General features: G+C 37.2%; 1 protein-coding gene across 4 annotated transcripts in view; it reads right to left on the minus strand.

Moving 5' to 3' along the window:
• The window catches only part of WNK3 (WNK lysine deficient protein kinase 3), a 161,428-nt gene that overhangs the window by 15,914 nt on the left and 119,550 nt on the right, over positions 1-25,964 (minus strand). For 2 of the 4 annotated variants that reach the window (XM_073889219.1, XM_073889218.1), the window contains 9 exons: positions 18,482-18,598; positions 16,646-16,801; positions 16,513-16,564; positions 15,123-15,260; positions 13,807-14,750; positions 7,992-8,082; positions 7,314-7,444; positions 6,153-6,775; positions 3,171-3,382 (listed from right to left, as the gene is read on the minus strand). In XM_073889219.1, coding sequence (XP_073745320.1) covers positions 3,171-3,382; positions 6,153-6,775; positions 7,314-7,444; positions 7,992-8,082; positions 13,807-14,750; positions 15,123-15,260; positions 16,513-16,564; positions 16,646-16,801; positions 18,482-18,598 — 2,464 coding nt within the window. Of the gene's footprint in view, positions 1-3,170; positions 3,383-6,152; positions 6,776-7,313; positions 7,445-7,850; positions 8,083-13,806; positions 14,751-15,122; positions 15,261-16,512; positions 16,565-16,645; positions 16,802-18,481; positions 18,599-25,964 lie in introns of all 4 variants that reach the window. The other 2 variants (XM_073889217.1, XM_073889216.1) reach the window with 1 other exon arrangement.

The following is a 25,964-nucleotide window of genomic DNA, read 5'->3' on the forward strand; positions in this document are numbered from 1 at the left end:
GAAAACAATAAAGAAAACCAATAAAAACAAACACTGGATATCTTTGAAAAGATCAATAAAATTGATAAACCGCTATCAAGACTGACAAGGAAAAAAAAAGAGACGACACAAATTACAAATATCCAGAAATGTCTGGCATGCCAGGAAAGACCTGAGAAAGGAGAAAGTACCAATCACTCAATTCCGGCTGAACTTCAGTTCCTGCGCAAGCAGGAAATAAATTCAAAGGTTGTCTTATAAAGTGAAGCTTGAAAGTGTGCCTTCTCACAGAGATCCCCTTGACAAAAACATCCAGATGAGGCATTTAATGAAATCTTCTGACAAATCATTGGCTCACCACTAAATGTACTGGCTCAGGTGTGACCATCAGCATGCCAGACTTAAAAATAAAAACAAATTTTTTTTAAATTTGCAAAGAACTCAATGGCCATACACTGCAGGGAATACAGAGTAGTGTTGGAAAATCAGTAAACAAATAAGTAGCAACAAGAAAATACCATAACAATAATAAACAAACAAACAAAATACAACAGACCTTGGTGGGGAAGAGGGTGGAAGAATTTGATACCAGAGCTGTTACAATATATTATCTATAATGTCCAGTTTTTAATCACAAAATAAGATACATGCAAAGAAACAGAAAAGAATGACACATATACAGAAAAAAAGTCAACAAAAACATCCTGAAGGGGGCCTAGATTTTGGTCTTAGTAGACAAAATCTGTATTCAAATTTAAGGAAACTATGCCTAAAAATTTAAAGGAAAGTATGATAAAAATGTCTCACACTAAATAGAAAATATTAAGAGATAGAAACGTTTTTTTAAAAATAGAAATTCTGGAGTTTAAAAATAACTGAAATAAAAAATTCACTACAGTGGCTCAACAACAGATATTGATGAAGGACAGTTGGAAGGCAGGCAGGCAGGGACAAGGGGCCCTCCGTCCTAAGAGGAAATCACCCTTAAAAGGATTTTACACCATTCTGGGAGGAGCCCTCTACCCTTTCCCATATGACAAAAACCTGATTGGATGACAGGCACAGGGAAGCTTAATTAGATGAAAACAGCCCACCAACAAGTCCATAAAAAACCCTAGACTTAGAAACTGGTGGCAACCCTCTCGGGTCCCCTCCCTCCTTGGGAGCTCTGGACTATCACTTTGCTATCACTCCATAAACCTTGCTTTGCTGCCCACCACTCTGTCTGGTCTACCTCTTCATTCTTCAAAGTGGCCTGACAAAGAACCGTGCTCACCCACGCAGAAAAAATCCTTAACAACCTGACTGGAAGAGAGCCCAACAATAGGATAGGCAATGGCCTCTGGCCCATTTCTTGGCATGAAAAAGATGAGCAGGGTCAGTCAATTTTCTATCTCTGGAATCTGACAAGGGCCAGTTAAGCAGGAATTGGAAAGTCAAAAAATGCTTTGGATCATAACAAACTAAAGCCATCTGCAAGTCAAAGTTCTGGGGAAACAGAAACTACATAAAAAGAGCAAGTCACTTAAGAACAAATCAGAATTGGGGCACCTGGGTGGCTCAGTAGATTAAGCATCTGCCTTCAGCTCAGGTCATGATCCCAGGGTCCTGGGATCGAGTCCTGCATCAGGCTCCTTGCTCAGTGGGGAGCCTGCTTCTCCCTCTGCCTGCCGCTCGCCCTGCTTGTGCTCTCTCTCTCTCTCTCTCTCCCTCTGACAAATAAATAAAATCTTTAAAGAAAAGAACAAAACAGAATAAAATAAAGTATAGCAATTAGGGTGCCTGGGGGGCTCAGTTGGTTAAGCATCTGCCTTCAGCTCAGGTCATGATCCCAGGGTCCTGGGATCGAGTCCTGTGTTGGGCTCTCTGCTAGGCATGGAGTCTGCTTCTCCCTCTACCTCCCACCCCTGCTTGTGCTCTCTCTCTCATGCTTGCTCTCTAATAAATAAATAAAATCTTTTTTTAAAAGTATAGCAATTAATGGTAGAGTATTAGACTGAAAGTCCACATGCTTTTGCTATTAAACTCCCAAAGTTGCCCTCAATCTAAGTTTACCCTTCAGTTCTATCTTTATGAGGATCACAAAGAAGAATTCCCATTCTTGAGTTCTGTATTAGTTTTCCATTGTTGCTATAACTGATTACCATAGATTAGTGGCTGACATCCATACCAACACAACACAGATTTATTATCTTATAGTACTGTAGGTTAGAAGTCCAACATGGGTCTCACTGGACTACAATCAATGTGCTGGCAGGGCTTCACTCCTTCTGGAGGCTCTAGAGAAGATCTGTTCCCCAGCCTTTCCCAGCTTCTAGGGGCAGCCTAAATTCCTTGGTTTGTGGCCCTCTTCCTCCACCTTCCAAGCCAGCAATGTTGCATCTGTCTGACAATGCTTCCCTCCTCACATCTTTTCTCTGACCCTCTCTTCTGCCTCCCTTTTCCACTTTAAAGGACCCTTGTGATTACTTTGGGCCCACCCGAGTAATCCAGGATAATCTCCCTATTTTAAAGTCAGTTAATTAGCAACCTTAATTCCATCTACAACCTCCACTCCTCTTTGCCATATAACCAAACATAGTCAGAGGTTCCAGGAATTTGCACAAAGACATAGGGGCCATTATTCTGTCTACCACAAATTCTGTTGAGATCTCACATATATCCTTATTGTTCACCCTCAACCCCCACTTGACTATGCACATGTAACCAAGAAGTCTGACCCGATTAACAAGTTCTTTATTAAGAAGAGACTGATGCTCTTTTTTCAAATCAAAGTAGTACATTTTTCTAATATTCTCATAAATAATAAACAATGATCTCTTACATCACATAGAACACGACAGTATTTTTAAGATTATCTTTGTTAGCTACAAACTCCTCAACAAACTCTAGTTCCCAATGACTGATAACATTTCAAAAACTATTTGGGAGATTGAAGTTGGGCTTCCAGGTGTTTGTTTTCCAAATGAAAACATAAAACACACTCATCTGCTCTCCAAAATCTATCATCTATCCTCACCATTATTTCATAAAAGAATATCTAATACCAAAAAGGTAGAAAAGAATCTCAGGATAACGTGTACTTCTTTAAAGCATCTTAGCGTAATAAGAAATAAATTATATCATCATTATATTTATTATTTTGCTGTTATTTGACCAGGTTTTTTAAATCACTTTTAAGACCAATTTACCTGTAGCAGCTGCGCCACTATCCACGTGTGTCAAGGACTGGGGGCGGCCACGAAGTTTGCTTTTGAAAGATCTTGGTCTGCGTGGTGACGAAGGTGGCAGAGGAACCTCTGATGACTGGATTTTGCTATCTTTAATTGCCCGAAGGCGTTCATAGAGCTCCTGCAGCTCCTTATTCTGCTGGGTTTGAAGATTTACCACCTCCTGAATGTGTCTAAATGAAAATCATGCAGAAAGCATTTTAATAGCACTGGCACCATACAGACGACTCAAGAAACTACACCAATACAAGGAAAGTTTAACAAGGAATTTAGATTAAGAATGTGAAAATACAGAATATTCACAATTTTAGGATGGGCTATGCCTTCCTAAATTCAACATTAAACTAATCAGACATTAAGAAAAAAGTGAACAAATTGACAAGAACAAATTTTAAAACTTCAATATAGTGAAAGATAATGAAATACAATTTAAAATCACATATATTGATAATATTAACCTTTTCTTTATTATATGTTGCAAGTATAAATAACGAAATATTTGCAACATATAGTAAAAGGTTAATATTCAGAATATATAAATAGTTCCTAAAAATCAATACAAAAAGGGTGCCTGGGTGGCTCAGTCGGTTAAGTGGCTGCCTTCGGCTCAGGTCATGATCTCAGGGTCCTGGGATCGAGCCCTCATTGGGTTCCCTGCTCAGTGGGGAGTCTGCTTCTCCCTCTCCCTCTGCTCCCCACCCCCAGTCATGCTCGCTCACTCTCTCTCAAATAAATACATAAAATCTTCTAAAAAATCAATAAGAAAAAAAGAAACAACCTTATAGGAAAAAGGGGAAAGAATATGAGAAGGAAATACAAGTAGCCAATATGAGATATGTACAACTTCACTATTAAGTAGGAGAATACAATTATTTCTTAAGAAATATTTTTAATTTATCTGATTGGAATAAAACTAAAAGAATCAATAATATCCAGTCCAATGTTGTTAAGAAGTGGGAAAACAGTCACTTTCATATATATGTGTATATATATATTTTTAAAGTAATCTCTATGCCCAACATGGGCTGGAACTCACAATCCCAAGATCAAGAGTCACATGCTCTATTGACTGAGCCAGCCAGGCACCCCACTTTCACATATATTTGTTTGGTGCATAAAATGGTATAGCCACCCTGAACAACAATTTTAGCAGTATCTATCAATTTAAAGTATACATACCTTTTAACCCAGAAATTCTACTTTTAGGTATCTATCCTACAAAAAATACTCACATAAGTATGTAAAAATATAAGGTTGTTTACTCCAACATTGCTTACATAAGCAAAACATGGAATAAAGCTGAAATGTCCATTAATAAGTGATTAAATAAACTTTAAATAGCTATTCTAATATGTGGAATAAAGATTATTTGTGCAAACGTGTGTATATATATATATATATATATATATATATATATAAGCAACAGTGTTAAGTAAAAAAATTGTAGAATAACATGTATATTATGACCTCACTTTCATAAAAGGCAAAAAGTATATGTAATGCACAGAAAAATGACAGGCAAGATATATACCAAACAGTTCACAGTGGTTGCCTCTGAGAAATGAGATTAGGGCATGAGAAATAAGAGATTGTTCTGTGTGCTTTTTTACTGTTGTGATATTATGATTTATATTAAAATATATATATTTGGTCTTTATCCCTGTTCCTAGAATACAGCTCCTAAAACCCTAGTAATTTCCTAAGCTATAAAGAGCAATTGGAGGATCTTTTATTTTAATATTTGGTCTGTTGTCCTCAAATAGCTCTAGTTCCTAAAGTAGCTCTAGAGTGATAAAGGTGAAAGAAATCTTATTATTTATTTTTTTTTAAAGATTTTATTTATTTATTTGACAGAGAGAGACACAGCGAGAGAGGAACACAAGCAGGGGGAGTGGGAGAGGGAGAAGCAGGGTTCCCGCAGAGCAGGGAGCCTGATGCAGGGCTTGACCCCCAGGACCTTGGTATCATGACCTGAGCCGAAGGCAGACGCTTAACGACTGAGCCACCCAGGTGCCCCAGAAATCTTATTATTTATAATAAGCCCCTTGGAATCACACCTGAGTTTATATTAATGAACTGACTTGAATAGCCCCTAAGGTTGGGGGCTGATTGCCAGGAGAATCAGCCAAGTGATTAGCGGATGGGATTTTCAGCCCCTCCCACTCCACCTCTGGGACAGAGTTAGAGACCGAATTAATCGCCAGTGGCCAATGATTTAAATGAATCATGCCTACCATAATGAAATTTCTATAAAAATCCCTTACTGTAGGGTTTGGAGAGTTTCCAGGTTGGTAAAAACATGAAGGTGCTGGTACTCCCAAGAGGGCATGGAAGCTTTATGCCCCTTCCCCTGTATCTTGCCATCTGGCTGTTCCTGAGTTGTGTCCTTTTATAATAAACTGATAATCTACTAAGTAAACTGTTCTTCCTGAGTTCTGTAAGCTGCTCTAGTAAATTAATTGAACCCAAGGAAGGGCTTGTGGGAACCTTTGAAGCATAGGTAATACTACTTGGACTTATGATTGGCATCTGTGGGACTGAGCCCCTGACCTGTGAGATCTGATGCTATCTTTGTAGTTTTCAATCATCAAAAATTTTCAATCATTAAAATGTCACCAATTGTGGGGCACCTGGGTGGCTCAGTCAGTTAAGCATCTGACTCTTGGTTTTGGCTCAGGTCATGATCTCAGGGTCATGAGATCGAGCCCCATGTTGGACTCCATGCTCAGCACAGAGTCTGCTGGAGATTCTCTCCCTCTCCCTCCGCCCCTTCCCTGTGCGCACACACACACACTCTCTCTCTCCCTCAAGTAAGTAAGTAAATCAATAAATAAGTAAATCTTTTTTTAAAAAGTCACCAATTGTAAATTAGCTATCAGTCAAATACTTAGTTCTATAAAACTCCAGGCAACCAGATTTGTGACAAAAGAGAAACAATCTTACTTTTCTCGTAATCTTTGAAGCTCCACCTTCAAATCCTCGTCCTCTATTTCTGACTCATCATCACTGCTCATTGGAGAAGATGGTGAATAGAAGAGTGAGCTCTGTGTCTGAGCACAGGCTTTTTCTTCACGGAGTGGTAAGCAGTGGTCACTCTCTGGACCAGTCTTTGCCACTGACTTCCCTCTGCCAGCAAGAGTGGCTAAAAATTCACTATCAGAGCTAGGCTGTTTCCCAGCAGTAAGTATCTCTCTCTCTTTAAACAACAGTTCAAGTCCAGAATGCATACTACTTCCCGTGGCTGAGTTCTCTTCCAACTCTTTTTCTGGGGTCATTGAAGATACATCAGTCTCACAAGCTGTGCTGAAAGATGAGAAGTTGTAACCTTGTTTGGGAATTCTTTTACCTTCTTTGAAGGTTTCATGAAGAGCTCGTAACTTCTGAGAAGAAAGTGAAGTCGGTGGATTGTGCGTGGCAGGTTCCATTTCCACTAATTGAGACTTTGCTCTGTCCGTAAAGGCTAGAGCTTCTTCACTAGAATGGGTTGTCATTTTATGGAATGCTGGTGTGTGTTCTATTCCAAAAGATGTCACTTTCACTGACTGCTGCTGAGGAACTGTAATCACCTGAGATACAAAAAGGCAAAAGTGGCTGGCTCTAACCAGAGTAAACCCATGAAGAAATTCAATATCAAAATATGGCACAGATAAGTGGATGGTCTGCTGTGATGTACACATATCGATAATACCCAAACTTAAAAACCCCATCTATAATTCTCATTTCAAAGTCTTTCAATTAGGCCCCTTGAGTAAAAAGAGTTGGCTTCAAATTGCTCAAACAAAATTCCACACTTTAAAAAAATTCAATAATTCAAGTTGCTGAGATTCTAAAGGACAAGAAATAGATTTATAAAAAAGGTGACCCAACCACCCACTGAAAAATGATGACTCATTTCTGTGCTCTTTTCCAGCTACTAAAATCCCCATTTCTTTAGATTCACCTTTACTGGAAGTCTACAAAAGGTGAGGGGATGGGTATTAGGGGAAAAAATTAAATATGACAATAATATACATTTAAAATAAGTATCATATAAATACCAAGATCTTCAATGCTATTATCTTGTACAATGCCCTTGTAGATAAAGATTCAACCAAAGACACAAACCTGGAACCGACCCCGCTGAAATGATCCACTCATCGCTTTACATCTACTCAAAGCCCTAGTATCAGCCGAGGACTCTCCCGTCAGAGGAATGGGATCAGGAGCAACTGCTGATCTCGTATCTTCTGCTTCCACTGCAAGTTTTGTGCAATTGTAAGCAGAAAAGAGAAAATTGTTTGTTAAGACTAAATCTGTTTACATTACCAAAAAATGAAGAAAAGTAGAAAAAGCTTAACCCCTGCTAGATAATTAAAAAGTGTTAATGTAATAAGCAACACTGTAGAAGTCCCTAACTTAAAATCAGACATTGTAAGATTTATCCCGAGACTTAGTATCTACATGAAATGAGTAACTGTAAAACCAAATTAGTTACAAAAGGAAAAATAAAATGGCAATGACATTAATGGGACATGTCACATACATGGGCTACGTGGAAAAAGTGGTAAGGTTTGTATATGAACAAACAAACAAACAAAAAAAAACAGAAGTAAATGAAAAATGATGTTACCTAGTCTATGTCCCTGACTGTAAGCACACTACCTTGACGGACTTTTGATCTCTTGAAAAAGCTGGTTGACTGCCGTAGCCTGTATGCCCAGCTTTTTAATTTGCGAGTCCAGGATTTCTTGCTAATAGGATTTTTGAGACTAGGACAAGTAAAGCTTAGGCCAAAATATCCACCTCCTGTCTGCAGATGAATGGCTCCACCGCTTGACACAGCAGCAGGATAGGCCTCTGGATCCCCTGGAAGTGAAGCATCTGGGGACATCTCCTAATGGAGACAAAAAGAGAAAAACCAAAATGGTGATAATTTACGTAAGATGAATCAGTTTTTTATACCATTGGAGTTTCTTGCATGGACTAATCAGTAATCAAAAACAGAATGCTATGTCTGCCTGCATATCAGAGTGAATCTGCAGTATTCAACTTATAGGAATTAATCCTTCCTCTTTCTTTAAAAATATTATTTGGACTTCAGATAAATACAGAGCAGAATATTAATCTTCCACCCTAGAATATTTTTCATTATAGCAACTTTGAAAAATGAAAATGAAAATTATTCCTTCATATGCTTTATTTACTAAAAGAGGTTACTGAAACCCTATGCTCTTAAAATGAAACTTTCATTTATGCTCATATTATTTGAGAGTGAAAGATGCCTAACATACATGATAACATAGAAAAACAAGATATCTAGGCATTTAGATTTATAGAGAAATATTACCAAATCAAATTTCTTACTTTATGTAAGCACACAGATATTTACAATGGGCCTTGAAATTATTTCAAATTCTTGCTCTAAAACTTGTTAACATCAGGCCACAGCTGGCTATAAAATCACTCTCTTCTTGTCCTCCCATCACTCTGACAACAAAATGTCAGAATTAACTGTTGTATTCTAAATGAGTACTTTAAAAATAAATCCTCTATAATAATTAATACAAAAACACACAACTTTGGGAAACATGAGAATCATCTCTACTAATCTAGAATTAAATGAGTATTAAAAAGTTCAAAGAATGGGATTTAGCATTTGTCTGCAGGAAGACAGCCTAAGTGGCATTAAGTATACCAGAGTCTTGAATAAGCATTAACACTCAGGGCAGGTCAGCAGTTATTAAAATTCTGAACAATTAGTTCTTATTTTCCAAAGTCCTATTTTGGAAAAAAAAAAAAGCTCATTCTGGACTAGTAATAATGCTACTTTCATGAAGAGAAAAAATTTTTCAATAATATTAAATTTAGAAAATGCTGCATTGGTCCCACTGAAATTACAGAAAATTTTTAATAAGTAATAACTGATCAAGATGGTAAGTTAAGTACAAGTTCTAGCCTACCTTATCAATCCAAATCCATAGATATGACAGAAAAAAGAGACATAGACACAGGCATATATAATTAAAGGAGGAAAAAGCAGCCCATGACACATGCAGGAACTATTTCAAAATGCTGCAAACTTGGGCGGCAGATCTAGGCAGTGAGAGAGAGCCCTGGCCAACCAAAAGGAAGAGTGGTTGGCTAGAACGCTTACAAAGCTGTACCCAATCTGTCTCCTATCTGCCTCAACATCATCTCATAACACTCTCCTACTTCCTGGACTTCTTTTGGTTCCTTGAGCAGGTCTCCACCTACGAATGTTACCACCACACACAAGTTCCTCCCTGACCCCTTATATAAAGTAATCCCCTCCTCATTCTATAATAGCCCTTTCCTTTATTTATTTATTTAGGGTCTATCTGCCCTGACTAGAATTTGAGCTTCACAAAAAGAGATCTTGACTTACTCACTGAATGGGAGACTAAACTGGTTGGGGTACCAGAGAAAGAATAACCAGGCAGTTCTTCTTTCCCTCCCTACCTCCACAGCAAGCAAAAGACAGCAGAGCCATCTGCTCCCAAATAAGACTGGTGAGAGGAAAATGTCTGTGGCCCAATCAGCAATGTAGGAAGGAGACAACATCCAGGAGGAAGGGAAAGCCCTTCCAGCTTTGAAGATTATTAAGCTACCCTCTAGGCAGCATTTCGAGAAAAGCTGTAATATTCAGAGCCAAGAAGCATGTCCCATGCCTTTCCCACAATTACAGGAGGAAGGCTACAATAATTATATATGGCATTTAGAGAGACAAACAAGGAATCTTACAGGGGAAAAAGAAAAGATGAATCTAAGAATCACCACTTATGGGAAATCAACACTATAAGCAAACAATAGGGGCACCTGGCTGGCTCAGTCAGTAGAGTGTGTGACTCTTGATCTCAGGGTCATGAGTTGAGGCCCCACACTGGGTGTGTGTGACGCCTACATAAAAAGTAAATAAATAAAAATTTTAAAAAAGAAAGAAAACACTAAATTCAATAATAAGAAGAATAGCCAAGGAAATAGCATCAATAACATAGAATAATACTTAATATCTCCAGAAAGATATGTGAAGATAATACAACCATAAGAAAAATGAACTACAGTTACTGAAAATTAAAAATATAATCCTTGGGGCGCCTGGGTGGCTCAGTGGATTAAGCATCCAACTCTTGATTTCAGCTCAGATCATGATCTCAGGGTTGTGAGATTGAGCCCCGCATTGGGCTGTGTGCTGGGTGTGGAGCCTGCTTAAGATTCTCTCTCTCCCTCTCCCTCTGCCCTTCTCTCTTCCCCTCTCTAAAAAAGTGAAAAAAAAATAAAAATAATTAAAATAAAAAAAAATAGAATCCTTGACAAAAAAAATAGCTGCATAGGAAACTGAAACAGCTTCAAAATTGAGAAATTCTCCCAGTACAAAAAGCAAAAGGACAAAGAGATGGAAAGCATGCAATGAAAAGTTAATAGATAAGAAAAACAGGAAATGAATAAACTATCTCTTTTTACAGACGATATGATCTTATATATTATACAGAAAATCCTAAATGATATACAAACTCAGCAAAATTGAAGGATACATCAACACTTAAAAATTAGTTGTATTTCTATACAATAGCAAAGAAAAATCTGAAAAGGAAATTAAGAAAACAATTCCATTGATAATAACAACAAAGAGAATAACAATGGTGCTGGAACAACTGGATAGTCAGATGCAAAAGAATGAAGGTGAACCCTTATATCACACCATATACAAAAATTAACTCAAAATGACCCTACCATGTATACTTAATCAAGTGTGAAGCAAAACAAAGGCAATTTTGGACTTAAAAAAAAAAACAAATTAGTCACTCATACAACTTATTTAAAAATATTACTCATAGAAGCATTTCGGGGGGGGGGAAGGAATTCTAGGACATCAGAAAGAGTGGCAAGTAAATTTGACCCAGAAGTAGCAATGGACACTTAAACAAAAGAATCCATTTGACCTTCACACTTGAAAGGCTATCCTTTGAGCAACAAAATTTAAATGACAGAAAATTATATTTCATTTTTTTATGGTTCTAATATTATTACATGATCATCAGATAACACATATAATCATAATATAAATGCTGGTTACTGACCTTCAATTCTTCAAATCAACCTACAGACAAAGCCCAGCCAGTGTTACAGGAAAAAAATGTAGATGTTATAAACCTTGCCAGTATTAAGAAGTAATACAAGTAATAAAAACTGGGAGGTATATGGGAAAGAAGAGGAAAGGGAAAATATATAATTTCCTCATCCTTCATAGCAGTGAATTATTAGGTATTGCTGAAAATTATTAAATCAAAAAATAGATAAATAAGTATATTATTTACAAGTTATTAATGGCAATGACTTCAAGAATTAAAACCAGGAACTTAAGAGTGTTTGGGGAGTAGAATGGGGTATAAGAAGTTGTTAACATAATTACTTTTCATTTTCTATCCTTCCAAATTGCTTTCCTGTTTATATATTAATTACATAATTTAAAATTACTAGTTTACAACAATATAAATCTTTAAGTTATATCTATTCAAGGGAATATTATGCCATTGTTTAAAAAACATAAGTGAGGGGCGCCTGGGTAGCTCAGTCGTTAAGCGCCTGCCTTCGGCTCAGGTCATGATCCCAGGGTACTGGGATCGAGCCCTGCATCAGGCTCCCTGCCCGGCGGGAAGCCTGCTTCTCCCTCTCCCACTCCCCCTGCTTGTGTTCCTTTTCTCACTGTGTCTCTGTCAAATAAAGAAGTAAAATCTTTAAAAAAATAAAAAACGTGGGGCGCCTGGGTGGCTCAGTCGTTGGGCGTCTGTCTTCGGCTCAGGTCATGATCCCAGAGTCCTGGGATCGAGCCCCACATCGGGCTCCTTGCTCGGCGGGAAGCCTGCTCTCCCCTCTCCCACTCTCCCTGCTTGTGTTCCTTCTCTCACTGTGTCTCTCTCTGTCAAATAAATAAATAAAATCTTTAAAAAACTAAAAACTAAAAAATAAAATAATAAAAAATGTGAGGTGGAACTACGTGTACCACCATGGGTAAATGTTCATAATTGAAAAAAATGCAGAACAGCACATGTATGTAGAGAAACAGATGTAGATAACATATATATCTATGTCTTTGTAAATATGTAATAAAGAAGTATGATTAGGGCATCTAGGTAGCTCAGTCGGTTAAGCATCTGACTTCAGCTCAGGTCATGATCTTGGGGGGGATCTAGCCCCAAGTTGGGCTCCCCACTCAGCCGGGAGTCTCCTTGTCCCTCTACCCCTCCCCCTGCTCATGCTCTCTTTCTCTCTCAAATAAATAAATAAAATCTTTAAAAAAGAGAAGTATGATTATACACATATTTGTATATTAATTAAAACTATGTCTGGAAAGATTCATTACCAGCTATGTCTATAGGTTTGGAAGTAGGATGGATTTTATTTTATATACACACATATACTACTTGTATAATAATAATAATAAAGAGATACAGCGGTGAAGATTTAGAAATATATCTATGATATACTGTAAAAATGACAAGATAAATTTGCAGACCAATATGCATATAGCACAATCCTATTTTTGTAAATAAAAAGTTATAGATAATGTAGGGGATGCTTGGGTGGCTCAGTCATTAAGTGTCTGCCTTCGACTCAGGTCATGATCCCAGGGTCCTGGGATCGAGCCTCGCACTGGGCTCTCTGCTCCGCGGGAAGCCTGCTTCTCCCACTCCCCCTGCTTATGTTCCCTCTCTCACTGTGTCTCTCTCTGTCAAATAAATAAATAAAATTTTTTAGAAAAAGTTATAGGTATGTAAATAGATCCATGTAAGCTTAAGAAGGATAAGTACCAAATAGTGGATAAACACCAGATAGTCATTACTCCTGTGATCTGAAGGAATAGAAAAGGGAAATTAAGTTCCTATGTTACATAACTTAAAAAAAACGCCATATGATTTCACTCATATGTGGAATTTAAGAAACAAAACAAAGGAACACGGGTTAGGGGAGGAGGCAAACCAAGAATCAGACTCTTAACTCTAGTGAACAAAGTGATGGTTACCAGAGAGGAAGTGGGTGGAGGGAGGGGCTAAGTAGGCGATAAGGATTAAGAAGGGCACTTGTGATGAGCACAGGATATTGGGTGGAAGTGTTGAATCACTATATTATACACCTGAACAAATATTACACTGGATGTGAACTAGAATTTAAATAAAAACTTAAAAAATTAATAAGTTTTTTTTTTCAAATAAAACCCACCAAACAAGATTAAACTAAAACCATAAACTTTTAAGAAAGGAGATTGGTAATGGGCACTTTTAAGTGGAAATCTAAAAGTCAGTTCTTCCTATCCACTAAAACAATCTATAAATCAGTCCTGTTCTGTCACTAATACAAAAATGACATCCTTGCAAGTTCCTAGCTAATTCACCAGAGGGCTCTCTCACCAAAGATACCTCTGTCATCTCTATCTAGAAATTCCGGGCACCTGCAGCCAAAATCATGGCCTTCTTAAATACCTGTGACCTCAGAATCCTGTGGCATAGACAATTTCACTTCAAAGGATATAACTTTAGAAAAGAGGGAATTTCTTTAAAAGTACAAGGATAAGAAATTGATTAGAAAGAATAATACTTACATGTAAATATAATTCGCTGGGTATAGAAGTTATCACATTCAGGTCCCTTTTGAATACTGATATGTTAGCAGGCTGACTTGCAGCCACATTGGACAGAATCTTAGAGCCTGTCTGCTGAAAATTAGGGGACTGTGCAGGACTATCTTGAATTCCACTGTGACTGATGCCTATGACTTCTGGCACTGGACATGAGAGTGTATCTTCAGCAGAGGAAGAAAATGGAGAGTCTATGCTTTGGGTATCCTTCTGACTCTCAGGATAGATGCTAGATATGCTATGCTCCTGGTAGAGCAAGTTTCTTAATTTTTCATCCAGAGTTTTAATTCGGTTGTCTGCAAACTCCATTTTTGGAGGTCTTTCCCCATCTGATTCCAGGAAAGTAGTGGGTAGAAGGGTAGTCAGTTCAAGGCCAGGGGTCTGAGTGGGAATGACCATCTTAGGAGAACTCGCTTCAGTGTTCATTGTGGTTTCTCCTTCTTGGGAAATAAACTCTGCATCCATAGTTGGCTGTTGCACTGCTAAGGATTGAGGCTTTTGATCAGACATAAATGCCAGAGTTGTAAGAGAGTTACCAGCAATCTGAGTTGACTCGCCAGGAGGGACCATAAGTACATCGGCCTGACTGGCAGCTTGGTGACATGGATATACAGGTAGAAATATGCCTGCTTGGTTGGTAAGTCCCTCACATTCAACTGGAACTGTACGAACTGAAGTAGCAGTGTAACTTGAACTGCTAGTAACTGGTGCCATTATCTGCCTGTCATCTTCCACTCGATAAAATAAAGCTGGCTGCTTAGTTTCTACACTGGCATATTCAGACATCTTACCATCAACTACATCCTTGAGTTCTGATTTGGAGGCAAAAAATACACGCTGGCATGGATTACTTTCTAGAGTGGGCAGTGTGTCCTGTGATATTTCCTTATTATTTGTGGTTCTTGGACCTGGAACAATAACAAAGAATAGCTAGGCACATATTAATAAATACAAAGCATGGATTAGTAACCAAACTCAAAGGGGATAAGAGGAACAAGGGACAAACAAGAACCTGTGTGAATAAGTCTTGTAAATAAGACTCAAAATACACAGAATTCAACCTGTCAAGGAATAAAAACTTTATTTTTTTCCATAAATATTATATTTGAAAAATATTACATTTTAAAATGGCTTAAGTTATACCCTAATAATAATACCTTCAATAATGCTTATGAAAATTCTCATAAGAATAAAATACCCATGAACACAAATTAAAGATATGGTATATATTTTGTAACTCCTCCAAGTCTGGAGAAAGTTGGCAGACAATGAACACTTACCAGGAACTAGAGATAGCCCAGGAACTGTAGACATGGACTGCTGAAGAGAAGGAGGAGATTGAGCCTCACGGTTTCTTATTGTTTGATTGATACAGAATCGCCACCGACCAACTGGGGATGACTGTGGAGCAGATTCATCTGTAGAAAGAATTAGCAAAAATCAATATGCTAAGCAATTGTCAACATGTTTACCCTATTAAGGAAACCATGTTAAAATACCAATTTGTCTTGTATCTCCATTTCCAACAGCACTAGGATATGTGTAATTTATAAGACCAGACCTCCCAACGCTGGCAAATACTCTAAAGGACTAAGCACAAGATATTGTTAGGGAAGGATTTTAAAATCTATGAAACAGACATTATATCAATAGCAATTAGAAGCAGGGCACATTTTGGAAAAAATTGGAAAGCACTTTCTCCAATAAAACCTATATCTCCTGTTCTGCATCCTGATTATGATGATGCTTACACAAATCTATGAGTATTAAAATTTATAGAACTATACACCAAGAGGAAGAAATCAATTTTACTATATGACAACTTAAAAATAAAGTCCCCACATCTTTATTCCTACTTTGTAAACTTATTCAAATAAGTAATTCTTTTTTATAAACTTTACCATACTTTATCAGTCAGAAATCTGCTCAAATTCCTCCTAATAAGAAAGAACAGAGGAGGACCTTGGCATCCTAACACAAAGTAAATTTCAGGGTAATGGTATCTGATTTCATGACTCCCACACCACCTGTTGCTTCTTCATGTTGTTATAATTCCTTCACAGGTCCTCATTTGTCTATGGCTCTTCGCCCCCTCCCAGATACTCTAAATATAACCATGACCAGAGCTGAAAAGAATGGAGAGATAAAGTCATCAGAAAAGAAAACAGAAGACCCCACTTTTAGTCCCTGGAAGTTTAGCTAGTATCTGATTTACAAAAACTTATCAGTGATCACAGCAGGTAGAAGTGTAACACTAGTGGAAGGAAATCAAGATATAAATGACTATATTAAAACATGAGGCAAACTTAGAACATAGTGATATTAGTTAAGAAAGGTCCTGTCCAAATCATATCAGTGGTTAAAAAAAAACAACTTACCAATTAATTTCAAACAGTAAAGCCGTTAAAGGTCATCAGTACTGTGATTGCTTTTCTGGTAACATACCATGCAACAACTCAGAAATAAATTAACACTTGAAGTAAATCTGGAGAATGGTTTTACTTCTTACATCTGGGCTAAAAAGGCCTGTCCAAGTGTGGGAAAACCTACATTAACAATTCATTAATTTCCTTTATTGGCTAACATCTTTCCCAATGAAGGTATGTAAATTAAAGTTTCCAAATGTCTTGCTTCAAAAGCCACATGGTAAATTTTATGAAAAATACTCACTGCTGGTTTGAGTGGATGCAGAATTTATCTGTACTTGTTCAGATGATCCTGTCTGAATTAAAAATGAATAGATAAATAAAGAAGTTCTTGATATATATCTGAGAAGATCTATTTGCTAAATAACTGCTCTTACTTGGTTATTGTTGGATTCCACAATAATAGAGTCAATTCCAATGGCTCTATCTGCAGCAGAGTGGACATGAAGGATCTCCTGGGCTTGACCTACAATAGCCCTCAATTCTTCTACAAATTTTTCTTTCTCATTTTCTAGCACAAAGTTATCTTCAACCTGTCCAAAAGTAAAAGTAAGTCTATTAAATTTAGTTTCTCAAAATTTTAATATTGTATCAATGGTGACTACCTTAAAGAAAAGTAAATGAAAATTAAGTATTTAGATACAAAGGCCACAACAGAATTAAAAACAACCAGCACTGGGGCACCTGGGTGGCTTAGTCAGTTAGCATCCAACACTTGGTTTCAGCCCAGGTCATGATCTCAGGGTCTTGAGACTGAGCCCAGCATCAGGCTCCACACTCAGCGGGGAGTCTGCTTGAGATTCTCTCCCTCTGCCCCTCCCCCGGCTTGCACTCCTGTGCTCTCTAAAATAAATAAATCTTAAAAAAAAAGACCACACTAAAATGCCACATAAAACATTAACTTATTCTTATTTTGAGACTGCTGACATTTGTCAGATTGGAACTACCTACCATAGAAAAAGCCAGCATTTTAAAAACATCTCACATTCTATAAATTATCATTTGAGGAACATAACTGAGGCAATATTTATGATTACCACTAGGATGCCCAAACCCAAGTTTTTAAATCACAAAATGAAACATCTCTAAAGGTTATAAAGAACTGGAGAGTTCAGAAAATATTATGTTAAACAAGAGGCAGAACTGAAGTGGAGGGGGAATGGGAGGGATGGGGTGGCTGGGTGATGGATGTTGGGGAAGGTACGTGCCATGGTGAGCGCTGTGAATTGTGTAAGACAGATGAATTACAGACCTGTATTTTTGAAACAAATAATATATGTAAATTTTAAAAAAAGAAGAACTGTTACTAAAGAATTTTAGTTTTATTTCCTGTATAACAATTATTAGATCAATAAAATATTTACTGAAAAAAAACAAGAGGCAGAACTAACATTAACTTTTAAAATGTTTAATTCTGTTTCTCCAGGAATGCATATCTAAAGAAAACTGTCGGGGCGCCTGGGTGGCTCAGTTGGTTAAGCAACTGCCTTCGGCTCAGGTCATGATCCTGGAGTCCCGGGATCGAGTCCCGCATCGGGCTCCCTGTTAGGCAGGGAGTCTGCTTCTCCCTCTGACCCTTTTCCCTCTCGTGCTCTCCATCTCTCATTCTCTCTCTCTCAAATAAATAAATAAAATATTTAAAAAAAAAAAAAGAAAGAAAGAAAACTGTCAGAAACAAAAGCATTAAGTACTCTTCCTTCCACCCTTACTTACCCGCATTAAAAAAAGGGCAAAACTACTAACTTAAGCCTCAATTCAAAGAAAATATGAAAACTAAAAGAAATGATGAGCATTACTTAAACACCTATTTGTAAGATGATATATATCAGTAGCTAACACATTAGAATTACCTGGGGTATTTTACAAACTAGTGATGCTTAGGCCTTATGTCCAAAGATTCTGTTTTAATTAGGGACCCAGGCAATGGATTTGTTTTTAAAAAGCTCTTAAGGTGACTTTAACATGCAGCCAAGGATAAGAATCATTGACCTAGATAACCTCTTAATAAAACCCCCTCATATTTTAGAGATAAATATAGCGAAATGAAAGACGTTACAGTGGCTTACTTTTGATCATAAGTAATATAGTTCTGTGCAAATTTTAAAAACTAATGGTACTCTAAAAGTGATTACTCTGAATAAATGAGGGGAGAATATGAGGGGAAAAGGAGACAGAATGCTAAAGGGAAAATAATTTGGTTTTATTATACTTACCATATAGTCTGCAATATCCTCTGGTGCATCACCATCAACATCAAATTTGAAGGTGACCATCTTGTTGTTGTGTGTCTCCAGTTGACATTCCACCATATTGTCTCCAGATACTGACACCTGGGCACAAACATGTCACCAATTTAAGAGTCACAGTTATTTATTATCTTCTCTTTGCAAATCAACTAAGGAACATCTAGATGAGCTTATATTCAATATATGGAAAAATAGTGTAAACTGTTGAGAATATAAAAAGATTGTTTTTCCCTATTGAAATAGTGCCTTAACACCCATTCTATGGCAAATATGAGTTAAATTAGCAAAATATGAATTAGAAATGTGATCCCCATGGGAAAGAAAAAGGAATACAACTTTTATAAAAAGACAAAAAAAGACAAAAAATCAGAAGTTACTCTATTTTTCCAAAATGCAAAGATCGTTCAGTCATTCATTTCCAAAATTTTCTTAATCCCACAAATTGGCTCTTTAAACGAAAGAAAATGCACTGCTATTGGAAATGTATGCTGGTCCAACCTTTTTGGACAGCCCATCTAGCAATATGTGTTTAAAAAATTTTTTTAAAGATTTTATTTGTTTATTTGACAGAGAGAGATAGAGAAAGTATAAGCAAGGGGAGAGGGAGAAGCAAGCTCCCCGCTGAGCAGAGAGCCTGACCCAGGGCTAGATCCCAGGACCCTGGGATCACGACCCAAGCCAAAGGCAGACGATTAACAGACAGAGCCATCCAGGCACCCCTGTATTTTAAAATTTTTTGTCTTCATATATTTTCATTAGTTTTATTAATTTATTTTAAATTGAATTATAATTAACATGCACAGTTACATTGAATTCAGGTGTCCAACACACTGAATTAACAATTCCATACATTACTCAGTGCTCACCATGGTAAATGTACTCACCATCTGTCACCAAACAACGTTATTGCAATGTCCTTGACTATATTCCCTTTGCTGTGCATCCCTCCCAACAAAACAACTTCCCCTTTGCCAACCACTTTTATTCTCTGTATTAATGAGTTTGGTTTTTTGGTTTGTTTTTTGTTTGTCACTTTTTCACCCATTAATTCTACTTCTAGGAATGAAGCATTAAAAAGAATCAGGGATGGGGCACCTGGGTTGCTCAGTCGGTTAAGCATCTGCCTTTGGCTCAGGTCATGATACCAGGGTCCTGGGATCGAGCCCCACATTGGGCTCCCTGCTCCACAGGAAGCCTGCTTCTCCCTCTCCCATTCCCCCTGCTTGTGTTCCCTCTCTCGCTGTGTCTCTGTCTGTCAAACAAATAAATAAAATCTTAAAAAAAAAAAAGAATCAGGGATGTTTATAAAGATCTGTGTACAAGAGTGTTTGCTACAGAGAGAAACACACAGACAGATAGACAAAAGAAGAAAGACAAAAAGTTAAAGAAGACACAGACTAGCAGACAGAGAGACTGACAGACAGAAAACAACAATCTAAATGACAACAGAAGAAATTATTAAATTGTTATATCTCTATATAAGGGACTATATTCTAAGATAACAATTGAAAATATTATATTACTGACACAATAAAATGTACATGATATACTAAGCTTTTAAAAAGGGAGAATATGACTTCTCAATCTATTGCAAAAAATAGAAGAGGACGGAAAACTTCAAAATTTATTCTATGACACCAGCATTAACTGGATACAAAAGCAGATTAAGAAACTACAAAAAAAAAAAACTACAAGCCAATATCCCCGATAAACATGGATGCAAAAATACTCAACAAAATGCTACCAAACTGAATCCAACAACACATTTAAAAAATCATTCACTACAATCAAGTGGAATTTATTCCTGAGATGCAAGGGTGGTTCAATATTCACAAATCAATCAATGTGATACACACATCAATATAAGAAAGAATAAGAACCATATAATTATTTCAATAGACGAAGAAAAAGCATATGACAAAGCACAACATCCTTTCATGATGAAAATCCTCAATAAAATAGGTTTATAGGGAACATACCTCAACATAATAAAGGTCATATGTGAAAAATCAATAGATAACATCATGCTCAATGATAAAAAACTGAAACCTTTCCCCCCAAGGTCAGGAAAAATTCAAGGATGTCTACTCTCACCACTTTTATTCAACACAGTACTGGAAGTCCTAGCCATAGCAATCAGATGACAAAAACAAATAAAAGGAATCCAAATCGGTAAGGAAGAAGCAAAACTTTCATTATTTGTAGATGACATGATACTATATATAGAAAACCTAAAAAAAAAAAAAAAAAACGAAAAAACTACTAGAACCGATAAATGAATTTACTAAGGTCGCAGGATACAAAATCAATGTATAGAAATCAGTTGAATTTCAATACACTAATAATGAATTACCAGAAAGAAAAAGAAAGAAAGCAATCATATTTACAACTGCACCAAAAATGATAAAATACCTCGGAATAAACTTACCAAAGAGGCAAAAGACCTGTACTCTGAAAACTACAAAATACTGATGAAAGATGAAGATGACACAAAGAAATGGAAAGATATTCCATGCTCATGGATTGAAAGAACAAATACCGTTAAAATGACCATACTACGCAAAGCAATCTATACATTTCATGCAAACCCTATCAAAGTAACAACATTTTTCAGAGAACTAGAACAAAATATTCTAAAATTTGTATGTGACCACAAAAAATCCCTGATTAGCCAAAACAATCTTCAAAAAGAAAAGCAAAGCTAGAGGTGTCACAATTGCACAAGTTATACCACAAAGCCATTGTAATCAAAACAGTATGATACTGGCACAAAAACAGACACACAGATGAACAGAACAGGATAGAAAGCCCAGAAATAAACACACAATTATATGGTCAATTAATCTTCAACAAAAGAGACAAGAATATGCAATTGGAAAAGACAAGTCTCTTTGAAAAATAGTGTTAGTAAAACTGGACAGTTACATGTAAAAGAATGAAACTGGACTACTTTCATACACCATACACAAAAACAAATTCAAAATGGATGAAAGAATTAAATGAGAGGCCTAAAACCATAAAAATCCTAGAAGGGAACACAGGCAGTAATTTCTGTGACATTGGCTGTACCAACATTATTCTAAATATGTCTCCTGAGGCAAGGTAAATAAAAGCAGAAATGAACTATTGGGACTATATCAAAATAAAAGTTTCTGTAAGGCAATGGAAACAATCAATGAAACTGAAAAACAACTTACTAAATGGGAGAAGATATTTGCAAATGACATATCCAATAAAGGGTTATTATCCAAAATAAAGAAAGAAATTATACAACTCAACACAAGAAATAAACCAGTTACAAAATGGGCAGAAGAGAGAGTCAGAGCTTGGCAAGATGGTGGAATAGGAGGACCCGGAGCTCACCCCATCCCATGTTTTCAACTAGGTATCATCCACATCCAAGTCAATAAACTGGAGAGTGATCCAAAGACTGGCAGAACAAACTCCACGACTAAATATAGGGAAGAAGCTTCACCTCAAAGGTTAGGAAGGTCAGAGGTGAAGAAGGCTGCCTACAGTAGGGACTAGCTGTGCATACAAAGATTGCTGAGAAACAGGTACTCAAGGAAAACTAATCCCATAACACATGGCTTTAAGAACCAGAGAGGTTGAATTCCATGAGTTTGTAAAACCAGTGGGGCTTAGAACCTGGAGCTTTGGAGGTCAGCTGACTCAGCACTGGGCAAGCCAGGAGGGCAAGTGATAGCTGGGAGTTGTTGCCTTTAAAGAGACAGCAACCTATGAGGAGGCAACATTAAAATGGAAGTTCAAAGCTGGAGGAAAACAAGAGAGAGATATGTTCATAATGATTTTGGACTGACATGGAGGACTTTTCCTAAAATGAGGGAGTCTGATGTGGAGCTCGACATGGGGCTCAACGTCACAACCCTGAGATCAAAACCGGAGCTGAAACCAAGAGTTGGATGCCCAACCTACTGCAGCACCCAGGCACCTCATAAAGTCACTACTTTCAAGAGCAGACGACACATGACTTTCTTAACACACAAAAACAGACTCAGAGAGCCAGAAAAAAATGAGGAGACAAAAACTTATCCCAGATGAAAGAACTGGACAAGGCCATAGCCAGAGACATAAGTAACATGCCTGATAGAGAATGCAAAAAATGATAAGGAAACTCACTGGACTTGAGAAGAGTGGAAGATATGAGTGAGACCCTTAATACAGAGATAAGGAAAGACATAGCAGAGATAAAGGACACAATACATGAAATGGGAAACACACTTAATGAAAAGAACAGCAGGAGAGAAGAAGCAGAGAAATGAATTACTGACTGGGAAGAAAGTAGTAGAAAGGAATCAAGCTGAACAAAAGAGAGACAAAAGAACTATGCAACAAAAGAATAGACTTAGGGAACTCAGTGAATCCATCAAATGTAATAACGTTCAAATAACAGGAGGCCCAAAAGAAGAAGAGAGAGAAAGGGGTGGGGGAAGAACATTTATTTCAAGAAATAATAGTTAAAAAACATGCCCATCTAGGGAAGGAAGCAAAATCCAGATCCAAGAGGCACAGAAACCCCCCCCAAAGAATAAACAAAAGCAGAGTGATACCAAGACATACTGTAATTAAATTTGCAAAAGGTAGTAACAAAGAAAAAAATCTCAAAAGCAGTAAGACTAAAGAAATCCTTAACTTACAAAGGAAAAATCATAAGGCTAGCAGGACATTTTTCAACAGAAACTTTGCAAGCCAAAAGGGAGTGGCATGATCTATTCAAAGTGCTGAAGGGGAAAAATCTGGAGCCAAGAATACTCTATACAGCAAAGCTATCATTCTGTATAAAAGAAGAGACAGAGATTCACAAACAAACAAAAACTAAAGCAGTTCATGATCACTAAACCAGCCCTGTAAGAAATATTAAAAAGGATTCTGAGCAGAAAAGAGAAAGCAAAAGTGACAGTATATGGGGCTCCTGGGTGGATCAGTTGAGCATCCGACTCTTGATTTCGGCTCAGGTCATGATCTCAGGGTTCTGAGACTGAGTCCCTAAGGAGTCTCCTAGAGACTCCCTCTCCCTCTCCTTCTGTCCCTCCCCCCACTCGCGTGCATGCTCTCTCTCTAAAATGAATAAACAAATAAATCTTTAAAAGTAAAAAAATGGAAAAATAACAGTAGAGATGTAAAGAGAAAAGTGGTAAAAATGAGTATTTCTGTCAAAAATCAGTTAAGGAACTCACTAAAAAAAGGATAAAATGAACTAACATATACCTAAAACATGGGGAGGACAGGAGTAAAAAATGGGTTCAAACTTAAACGACCACCAACCTAACATAGACTGCAATATGCAGTAGATGTTTTATCAAATTTATCATATATCAAACATCACATATCAAACCACTGATATTCAAAAGTAAAGAGAAAGAAATTCCAATATATCACTAAAAATAAGCAATACATGAAAGAGAAAAACACAAGGGTTAGAGAAAATCTTCAGAAACAACCATAAACAAGTAATAAAATGCAATAAATACATATCTAATAGATATGTAATTGATAATTACTTTCAATATAATAATTGGAATAAATGCTCCAGTGAAAAGACATAGGTAACAGAATGTATAAGAAAACAATGCCGATCTATATGCTGCCTACAAGAGACCGATTTTACATCTAAAGACATATGAAGATCAAAAGTGACAGGATGGATAAACATCTATCATGCAAATGGATGTCAAAAGAAAGCCAGAAATCAGTGGCATTCCTATACACCAACAACAAGACAGAAGAAAGAGAAATTAAGGAGTCGATCCCATTTACAATTGCACCCCAAACCATAAGATACCTAGGAATAAATCTAACCAAAGAGGCAATGAATCTGTACTCAGAAAATTATAAAATACTCATGAAAGAAATTGAGGAAGACACAAAGAAATGGAAAAACATTCTACACTCACGAATTGGAAGAACAAATATTGTGAAGAAGTTAATGTTACCTAGAGCAATCTACACATTCAATGCAATCCTTATCAAAATACCATCCACTTTTTTCAAAGAAATGGAACAAATAATCCTAAAATTTGTGTGGAACCAGAAAAGATCCTGAATAGCCAGAGGAATGTTGAAAAAGAAAAGCAAAGCTGGTGGCATCACAATTCTGGACTTCAAGCTCTATTACAAAGCTGTCATCATCAAGACAGTATGGTACTGGCACAAAAACAGACACATAGATCAATGGAACAGAATAGGGAACCCAGAAATGGACCCTCAACTCTATGGTCAACTAATCTTCAACAAAGCAGGAGAGAATGTCCAATGGAAAAAGGAGTCTCTTCAAAAAATGGTGCTGGGAAAATTGGACAGCCAGATGCAGAAGAATGAAACTGGGCCATTTCCTTACACCACACACAAAAATAGACTCAAAATGGTTGAAAGACCTAAATGTGAGCGAGGAGTCCATCAAAATCCTAAAGGAGAACACAGGCAGCAACCTCTTCAACCTCAGCCGCAGCAACTTTTTCCTAGAAACATCGCCAAAGGTAAGGGAAGCAAGGGCCAAAATGAACTACTGGGACTTCATCAAGATAAAAAGCTTTTGCACAGCAAAAGAAAGAGTCAACAAAACCAAAAGACAACTGACAGAATGGGAGAAGATATTTGCAAATGAAATATGAGATAAAGGGCTAGTATCCAAAATCTATAAAGAACTTATCAAACTCAACACCCAAAGAACAAATGATCCAATCAAGAAATGGGCAAAGGACATGAACAGACATTTTTCCAAAGAAGACATGCAAATGGCCAACAGACACATGAAAAAGTGCTCAACATCACTTGGCATCAGGGAAATCCAAATCAAAACCTCAATGAGATACCACCTCACACCAGTCAGAATGGCTAAAATTAACAAGTCAGGAAAGGACAGATGTTGGCAGGGATGTGGAGAAAGGGGAACCCTCCTACACTGTTGGTGGGAATGCAAGCTGGTGCAGCCACTCTGGAAAACAGTATGGAGGTTCTTCAAAAAGTTGAAAATAGAGCTAGCATACGACCCAGGTATTTACCCCAAAGATACAAATGTAGTGATCTGAAGGGGTATGTGCACCCCGATGTTTATAGCAGCAATGTCCACAATAGCCAAACTATGGAAAGAGCCAAGATGTCCATCGACAGATGAATGGATAAAGAAGATGTGTATATATACAGTAGAATATTATGCAGCCATCAAAAGGAATGAAATCTTGCCATTTGCAATGACATGGATGGAACTGGAGGGTATTATGCTGAGTGAAATAAGTCAATCAGAGAAATACATGTATCATATGACCTCACTGATATGAGGAATTCTTAATCTCAGGAAACAAACTGAGGGTTGCTGGAGTGGTGGGGGGTGGGAGGGATGGGGTGGCTGGCTGACAGACATTGAGGAGGGTATGTGCTATGGTGAACACTGTGAATTGTGTAAGACTGTTGAATCGCAGACCTGTACCTA

Source organism: Callorhinus ursinus, unplaced genomic scaffold, assembly GCF_003265705.2.
Source record: "Callorhinus ursinus isolate GAN/ISIS: 27379988/994484 unplaced genomic scaffold, GSC_fseal_2.0 scaffold103, whole genome shotgun sequence".
NCBI lineage: Eukaryota > Metazoa > Chordata > Mammalia > Carnivora > Otariidae > Callorhinus > Callorhinus ursinus.